Here is an 8,315-nt window from a genome sequence, read left to right as displayed (position 1 = left end):
GACAACACGGCGTTTCTCTTTCTCCCCCTCTCATTGGTAAACACCAGTCATGAGGGTAACAAGCATCTGGTTCGCGGTTCAGTCCGCTCGGTGTTTGGGGTCTACACACCGGGCTGCATGGTCAAAACAAACAGGAGCCGCGGTGGCCTCTGGGCAATCACAATCACGGCAGCAGCAGGTTTATTGTGCTGAGGAAGGCCTTTTGGTTCTGCTTGAATTATAATTATAATACAGAAAATCACAAGTTCTGGAGATTTACCAATATCCTTCATTTTCCTTTGTATTGTACTTTATGGTTTTATCATCAACAACAAGAGAATCAAATGATAGGGAAGAAATACGTTTATTCGTTAACGACAAAGAAGTTCATTCTGACAATAAATAGTGCAAAATGGAAACATGAGAAGCTTCGTGAGTAAGTCCGAATAACCCTCGTGTTGATGAAATCCCTCAGTGAGGCTGTTGTGCCAGCAGCATGTCTCACTGACAACAAAGTGCCTCGGCTCTGAGAGGCGCAGATTTTCATCTGTGCGGCCTATCGTAATCCGGTTTGTGGGGGGGGGGGCACTCATATTTTGGGTTAAATGAAGCTGATTTGTCGACATAACAAACATGATACATTTATTTAATCTTATCTGCATTTCTCACAGTTCATATGCTTATCTCTTGGTTTCCGGTTCTTTAGAACAACCTGCTAGTTAGTGTTTGAATCCTCTCGTTTCAAATCCGTCTTATTTAGTGAAACATATACCTTTTTTCTTTAATAAAATAAATAGATACTATACATATTTCCAATGCACTTTCACATTTACAAAGAAGATCAAATTGATCCAAGAAATGTCCTCAAACTGCAGCCATTCTGAAAAAACGCGAAGTTGAAATGTCTGTCAGATGTCCTCACTCATTGGAAGAGTAATGTTTGGAAGACATGTGTTCAGAGGTCTCTTCACTTCAGTCCGTGCTGCGTCTCCTTGTGCCTCCTCAGATCCACCTTCCTCTGGAAACCTTTCCCGCACTGGTCGCAGGAGAAGGGTTTGTAGCCGGTGTGTTTCCTGCTGTGCGTGATGAGGTTGGAGCTCTGACTGAACGCTTTCCCACACACCTGGCATTTGTGTGGTTTCTCACCTAAAATCACATCAAGTAAACGAATAAGTTGAGTGTTATTTTAATTGAACACAGCTAAATGATATCATGCATTTTCGGGACTTTTACGCACAGATTCTTTAAGAAACCCGGACGTTCCAACCAATGCATCCTTCCTTTCTGCACTTGCCTGTGTGGATGAACGTGTGTTTCTTCATGTCTGACTTCTGGTGGAACCTCTTCCCGCAGTACTGGCAGGGGTACGGCCGGGTGTCGGAGTGGATGAGCAGGTGCGTAGACAGAGTCGACGACCTCTTAAAACTTTTACCGCAGATCTTGCAGTCGAAACTTCTTTCCTGAAACGTGAGCAGAAGCGTCATGATTTCAGGAAGCCAACACCCTCAGCCTCAACACAGCACGAGAAGGTGCGACAACACGCAGGATGCGGAAGTTACCTGAGAGTGCACGGCTTTATGTTGCTCCAGGCTGACTGAGTGTCCGAAGGTTTTACCGCAGATGTCGCACGCATACGGCCGAGTGCCGCTGTGCGATCTGCGGACATGGACCTCCAGACCGTGCGGAGTAGAAAACACCTGGAGGTGGAAAGAACGAAATAAGGCATTGCAGTTGTTGGAAATAACAACACAGTGACGTTTTTAGTGTTCTATAAATAATTCCATCTCCATCCTCACCTTACTGCACTTGATGCACTTGAAAGCCCCGTTGAGGATAAGGCTGGAGCACAGCAGGGCAGCCGGGGCCTTCCGGCTGTGGCTCTTCCCGTGCAGGCCGCCCTCCGGAAACAGCAGAGCCGCCGCGTGCCTCCTGTAAGCCTCCTCTCCCATACTCCTCTTTGCATACAGCGCCGGGTGGCTGCTCCGGTCCCCGTAGAAGCCCAGCGCCGCCGGGCCCCTGTCCACCTCCAGACCGGGGTGGAGGCTCTGCTGCAGCAGCGGCGGCCTCAGCCCGGGCCCCGGGAAGCTGCTCCAGGCGTACGGCCGGAAAGGAACGGAGAAGGGCTGCGTCTCATCCACCAGAGGAGACATGGACTTCTCTGAGTCTGCTGGAGAGGGAGGAGATGAAAGTTTAATGACAGCAGGTCGATGGGGAGCCCGCGGGCCGAAGGGGCCGAAGGGGCATCAGAAGTCATGCAATGGAAGAGAACTCCCTGATGATGATCCCTAATATCTGACGCTACTGGGTGCACTATAATACATCAATGGAGAATTGTCAAAGTTATTTCAAGGCCACAATACACTTTTGCATCTTTACAAATAGACACATTCACTCGCATCATAAAAGCATCTTTAAAGTAGCCGAGTTAATTAAGTAATATCCTACTTATTGTATTTGTATATATTATACAATGTGACTAGAATCATGAAAAACGAAAAATGTTGAAACATTAGGGATTGTGATCATACTAATTAATCAAACAAGCATTACAGTATCATGGTTTACAATTGTGATTAAAAAGTCAAATGATATATAAAAGTGTGGACGGTGTGTACCCGGGGATGCAGAGGGGGACGGAGGCCTCCAGTAGTCCTCATATTCCGGGGAGCCGCACAGACTGTCGGCGCAGCTCAGCGGGGACATCGGGGAGAAATCTGCGGCGTCCGCCAGGAGAGAGGCCGGAGAGAGGCCGTACCTGTCCGCAGACATGTCGGCGTCCTCCTGCAGCTGGTCCGCTTCTGAGAGCTCACACGGCGGACTGTCAGCACCTGAGACGAGGAAGGGAACGACGCTTTCAAATAACTGAAAACTGTATTTCATCTCTCATTAACATTAGGAACAAACTGGAGATTAATAAACTACTGAAATTAATGGTAATATAGCAGAATTTTTTTAATATTTTTTAGCGTTGCACAATTACAAAATGTCAAGGCCAATATTATCTTATTTCTAGCAACAATTTATAATGTTATAGGATTAAAAAAACAGCAGGCTAAAAAAAGAATAGAAATGAGTCACTATAAATGTCATAATTGCATTAATTTAAGTGATGTTTCTCTAGCGTGAAATCTCAATAAGGATCTAGCGACTATTAATCAATATCCGACATTTACATTTAAAAAAAGAAAAGAAATATAAACTAAGTAATACTTGAATTCATTCACTTTCTATTTGTGTGATACAAATTAATATACATTTACAATAATACATCTACTTTAACATACTGCCATGGAAAAGGTATTAAGCTTAAAAGATGCAATATTGAAAGACACATTTTACGCAGTGAAGTATTTCACACCTGAGCAGATGTGCGCCAGTATGGTGTCCAGCCGGCTGTAGTCCTCCTCCAGCCTGCGCGGCTGGTGGTAGCTGTGCGCCTTCTTACTCTTCACCATGAAGGAGCGAGGCATCTCTGGGCTGCAGTGAGTGAGAGTAATCCAGCTGTGGGGAGGGGGACCGCTGCTGCTCGCGCTGAACTAAACACTGGTGGGGAGGCGCGAGGTCAGGAGCTTTAAGAGAGCGTCCAACCTGCCGACAGAGCATGCGCACTGCGGCCGTCCCGTCTGCCAGGTGTTGTGCGGACAGGTGTCACTGCAGGGACTCCTCCGCACTTGTCTGCAAAGAAATATCCGCCCGCGGCGTTTCAGTGCGCAGAGTGCGGTTACAGGTCTGCCGCGGGGGGGAGGGGGGGGGGGGGGTTGTTAGATTCACATCAACGCAAATGCAGTTCTTGGTCATATAGGCCCATGATTCAAATTCTCAATAGAGTGTAAAAAGGACTCCGATCTGGTACTCGAGTAAAAGTAGAAGTAGAGTTTAAGAATACTCTGTTACAGGTCTGTTACAGTCCTGCTTTCAAATCAAGTAAAAGTACAGAATATTGGCATCAAAATATACTTAGTAAAACTAATCATTCTGCACACTGGTTCCGTTCAGAATAATACACATTACATTAAGCTGAGGCTTTTATCCAAAGCGACTTACAATAAGTGCGTTCGACCAAGAAGATACAAACTTGAAGAAAACAGAATCATAAAGTACATCAGGTTTCATAGAGCAAAAACATTTCAAGTACTCATAAGCCAGTCCTTTGTTAGTATATAAGTGCTCTGTTAGCAGTTATTTGTTAGTAATTCTATCACTCGAAGTGGAGTCAAAAGAGATGAGTTTTCAGTCTGCGCCGGAAGGTGTGTAAGCTATCTGCTGTCCTGATGTCAATGGGAGCTCATTCCACCATTTTGGAGCCAGGATAGCAAACCCACATATATATATGTTTTATAAAGATTGATCATGAAAGTGTTCTCAAAGCTGGTGAAGGTGCAGCTAGTCTGAATGGCTTTGTAGACTGCAGGGTAGCTGGTGAATTTACTCCAGGTGGAACTAAAGTCTTAAGTACAACACTTGAATACATGTAGTTACTTTACACCACTGTCAATGGTTACCGCGTGGCTGTCTTTGCAACATCTCATCTATTTTAAACATAGCAAGTTCAAGAGAAACAGCAATACAACAGTGCAAGGGACACAAGGGAGCGAGTAGAATGCAGAGATGAGTACACGTTGCTCATAACAGGAAACAGAATGTACGGTATGCCTTTCTCCAATTCAGCTTATTTGATTAGGCAATAGGTGACCCCCCCCCCCAAACCCCCACCTCGCATCAGACTGCGGCTCGTGTCTCAAGGAGTGATACAGCAGGCCTTATCAGCGCCTGACCCAGTCTGACAGGGGGAGAGGAAACACGGAGGCGCACCCCAGGGTGTCTGAGAGCCTGCATGTATGGTAAAATAAAGGGGTGGGTGGGGGAGGCGAACTCTGTACAGGCAGGGCCGGATAGAAATACAACAACAGCCGGTACATCAGGTTAGGAAGGACTTCTGCAGGGATTTCCACTTATTAACAATGTGATATCATACGAAGAAATGTCACTAATGCACATTGTCTCGGCGTTAAATGCATATTAATTGTGATTAGAGCCCGGGCTCCAGGGGGCCACACATGGCAGGGTTTGGAGGAGCTTAGTCCCGGTCTGGTGGTCAGTTGGGCCGCGGGCTGTCATTACAGTGACAGACACTCTGCGGTGGCAGTTCACATTACCTGGGGCTCTATGCTCAAGAGGAAGAAGCTTCCAAACAGACCATTTGTTTTCTGTTCGGCCACATTTGAAGCGTCATTACGCACGGTACAAAGAGCCGTGCGTCCGCGTGCTGTGCGCTGCAGGTGCAGAGGGACTCAGTGAGGCAGTGACGGGAACTTTGATTATCGCAAGGCAAAGAACTACATAAGAAAGCTAACTGCAATATTTATTGGAACTGGACTGATCAGCATTTTCTATTTCCATGCTTATTCTGGTGTTTCAATGTTTAACCAATGGACATTCAAATGGGACTGTTTTAAACGAATTGCACGCAACATGTAGTTGCCATATCCATCCGATACATGCACGTGACATATGTATCAATAAATCAGCTTAAGTCTTATTCTCCAGAACAATCTTCTTCACCCACATTGTAGCGTTTCAAACAGCACAGCTCCTCAGCGTGTAAATGTCACTGGGTGAATGCGACACTATCACAGCAGCCCGTTCTGCGACAGAGCAGCCTATCAGTACATGGAGGGCAGGAAATCAAAGCGCCGCGTGCCCTGCTCGATTAGACAGCGCGAGGCCGTGGCATCCGGACTCAGTGTGGGTAAAGATATGGAGCCCGGACCGATAAAGAAGCAGCCGCTGCGGTACCGGCATCCTGCAGGAGCAAACACGGACACACAACACACACCTATAGCAACACAAACTACGGCAATAACAATAATAGTTACAACGTTTACAACAGTTATCATTCTAAAATAACATATAATGAACTTGGGGAAATGGAACTATAATGTATGGTAATTATACAGTATACAAAAAGAACAAATAATACTAAAAGATAAATAGTAAAAAAAAGAATAATACACAAACTAATAATTATAGCTACAATAATAACATTGTGTGGATGTACCTGTGTTTCTGTCTGAAAGCAGCATCGTGATCATGTGGTTGTTATATTATAGATTCAATTAATTTCCTTATTATGTTTCTGCTCATTTGTTCCAATATTTCATCATTTCTATTGAAATGACTGAAAACAGCAAAGGACGCGTGCCCCCCCCCCCTCCCCACGGTCACGTGTTAATGTGCTCTTTTTCAACGTGTCAGGACAGACCTACAATATGGATACATATATATTTCAAAAACTGGAGTGAACATCAAAAGGGATTTGATCTTTCAACACCTTTTAATAATCTCAAACGGATTTATGCGTCAACGCAATGGGACGCAGGTCTGCTCAGCAGGTAAACAAATACGAAAAGTGTCTTTTTTATAACCAGCCTGATAGAAATGTAATTAACTGTAACCGCCACTAAATGCATGTTCAAAGTATCAAGCATCAATCACTGCAATACAAGTACATCAAACACTGAGCACACAGTTCTGTGGCCGTTACACCAGATGTGGAACACAAATCAGAATGTGGCAACAAACCTGGTTGATGTTGAGAATGCTCGAAGACAAATGCTCCTTTAAAGTGTGGTTTTCTGCATGAAATGGTTAGTAGTTGAGGCTCCGCTCTGAAGACCGCGAGAAATCACTTCCTGAAAGCAGTCACTCTCAGCGAGACTTCAGAGGAACTCAAAGTGCTCACAGTCATCTCCACTCACCGGGGTCCGCTGCCCGCAGCAATGAGACACATCAGCCCAAGAGTTTATCAAACGGTTTATTGTGAACTCATCACACACACAGCAACCTCATGAGGTCTCCAGAGTGTCGCCGTGTCCTTACTGCAGACTCAAAAAGTGCCAAAACGTGTTCCTCTCCCATCAAACAACACCGGGGGTCCTGTTCATCATATAGGGACATCATCATCATCATCATCATCATCATCATCGTCGTAGACGCTCAGAATCTTTTGCATTTCCAGGACCTGCCACGCTGCGTTCACTTGCACCTCGTCTTTCATAGAGTTAGTGTTCAATACAGACGTTCAGAGAAACGGTTCCACCTGCAGGTCCGTGCACATGGAGTGGAGTGGCTGGCCCGTGGACGAGCACCACACAGATAGAGTGCTCACTGTGGCAACACTTGAAGACTCCCGATTCCTCCCCACAGTGGGTTTGTAAAAAAGTGTACGATGTTGTGTCATCTCCCGATATAAAGTTCCTGAAAACTGTTATCCAAAATTTGTGATACACAAAACGTGCAGTCATTACTCACGTCGACTCGTGATCAGAACATATGTGCTGAGTAGACTTATTTAGAAAGTAAAGTCAGTACAAGTTCAAAACTAAACCTGTGCTCTTTCCTGCTGATTCTTCTTACGATGAAACCTCAGCTTTCTTTCTCTCTTCACAGGAGGTCACTCACCAGGATGTGTTACACCATATTAAACTAACTCATGTCCCTTTTTTTACATTATATTCTAAACATCAGTTCAAAAGGAATTGAAAAAAAACACCATACACATTTACATATTTTACAAGTATGCGGTTGTCACATGACCTCGTGGTGCACCAGTGGAAGGCACGTGCTAAGGCCAAAGGTCAACATGTCCTGAAGCCAGCTGACACGAGCGGCTTTGATACCGGCCAGACGTCAGATACACACACAGCACTGAGCACACTCCGCCTCTGCACGATGGACACTTGGTAGTAACGGCATCAATACGCTTTTTAATGTTCATTTATAAAATGCTTTAAAAGTATAAAACCATTGGATGAAGAGTGTGATATAGCATACAGGGTTTATTGCACAGTGTCTCTCTCCGCGGTGTACCTCTGATATCTCCACAGAAAGTCATTCTCTGAAGCCAGACTGACACAACTACAAAAACGGTATAGTAAATTAGTAAATCCATAAGATATGAAATGATGCTGCATTTCCTTTCTGATCTCCAGAGCCAGACTGCAATGGCTGTTGGGAACTTCCTCCGGAGGTCACACGGTGGTGGACTTGTGGCTCTGAGGTACGGAGAGCCGCAGGGCGTCCTCGTCCTCGTCCTCCTCCTCGTCTTCCTCCTCCTCCTCCTCCTCCTCCTCACTGTCGGTGTCTGGGATGTTGGGCCGCAGTCGGATACGGCCTCCGCTCCTCTGCTGGGCCCCCGGGAGGCCTGGGCCCTTGCCTGCATCTTCATCTGAAGACTGGTAAGACCCGTTGTCCCCCACGTAGTGATTGACGATGTGGATCCCGTCAAAATTGGTCTGATTGGCCAAACCCCTCGGTCCTTTCAGGCAGCGGACCTG

The 8,315-nt window shown here is 45.7% G+C and overlaps 2 protein-coding genes across 6 annotated transcripts in view; both read right to left on the bottom strand.

The window, feature by feature from the left end:
• Window positions 1–336: 336 nt before the first annotated feature.
• gfi1ab (growth factor independent 1A transcription repressor b) lies at window positions 337–6,677 on the bottom strand. Of its 2 annotated transcripts, none has more exons than XM_034080363.2 (7): window positions 6,562–6,677; window positions 3,338–3,708; window positions 2,595–2,807; window positions 1,776–2,146; window positions 1,539–1,676; window positions 1,274–1,439; window positions 337–1,125 (listed from the first exon to the last, which is right to left on the bottom strand). In XM_034080363.2, the coding sequence occupies exons 2-7, from the start codon at window positions 3,447–3,449 to the stop codon at window positions 947–949; spliced, it is 1,179 nt and encodes a 392-aa protein (XP_033936254.1). In that variant the 5' UTR covers window positions 3,450–3,708; window positions 6,562–6,677; the 3' UTR covers window positions 337–946. The 2 variants fall into 2 exon arrangements, with proteins under 2 accessions (XP_033936254.1, XP_033936255.1); XM_034080364.2 differs by having other exon boundaries at window positions 1,776–2,143.
• Window positions 6,678–6,779: 102 nt separating this feature from the next.
• evi5b (ecotropic viral integration site 5b) overlaps window positions 6,780–8,315 on the bottom strand; it is a 42,202-nt gene continuing 40,666 nt past the window's right edge. For all 4 annotated transcript variants that reach the window (XM_034080358.2, XM_034080359.2, XM_034080362.2 and 1 more), the window contains one exon: window positions 6,780–8,312. In XM_034080358.2, coding sequence (XP_033936249.1) covers window positions 8,010–8,312 — 303 coding nt within the window. In that variant the 3' untranslated portion in view covers window positions 6,780–8,009. The remainder of the gene's footprint in view (window positions 8,313–8,315) is intronic.

The sequence above is a fragment of the Pseudochaenichthys georgianus genome, chromosome 4 (genome assembly GCF_902827115.2).
Source record: "Pseudochaenichthys georgianus chromosome 4, fPseGeo1.2, whole genome shotgun sequence".
In the NCBI taxonomy this organism is placed as follows: domain Eukaryota; kingdom Metazoa; phylum Chordata; class Actinopteri; order Perciformes; family Channichthyidae; genus Pseudochaenichthys; species Pseudochaenichthys georgianus.
The sequence above is the reverse complement of the archived record's forward strand: the minus strand, read 5'-3'. Positions and strand labels throughout refer to the sequence as shown.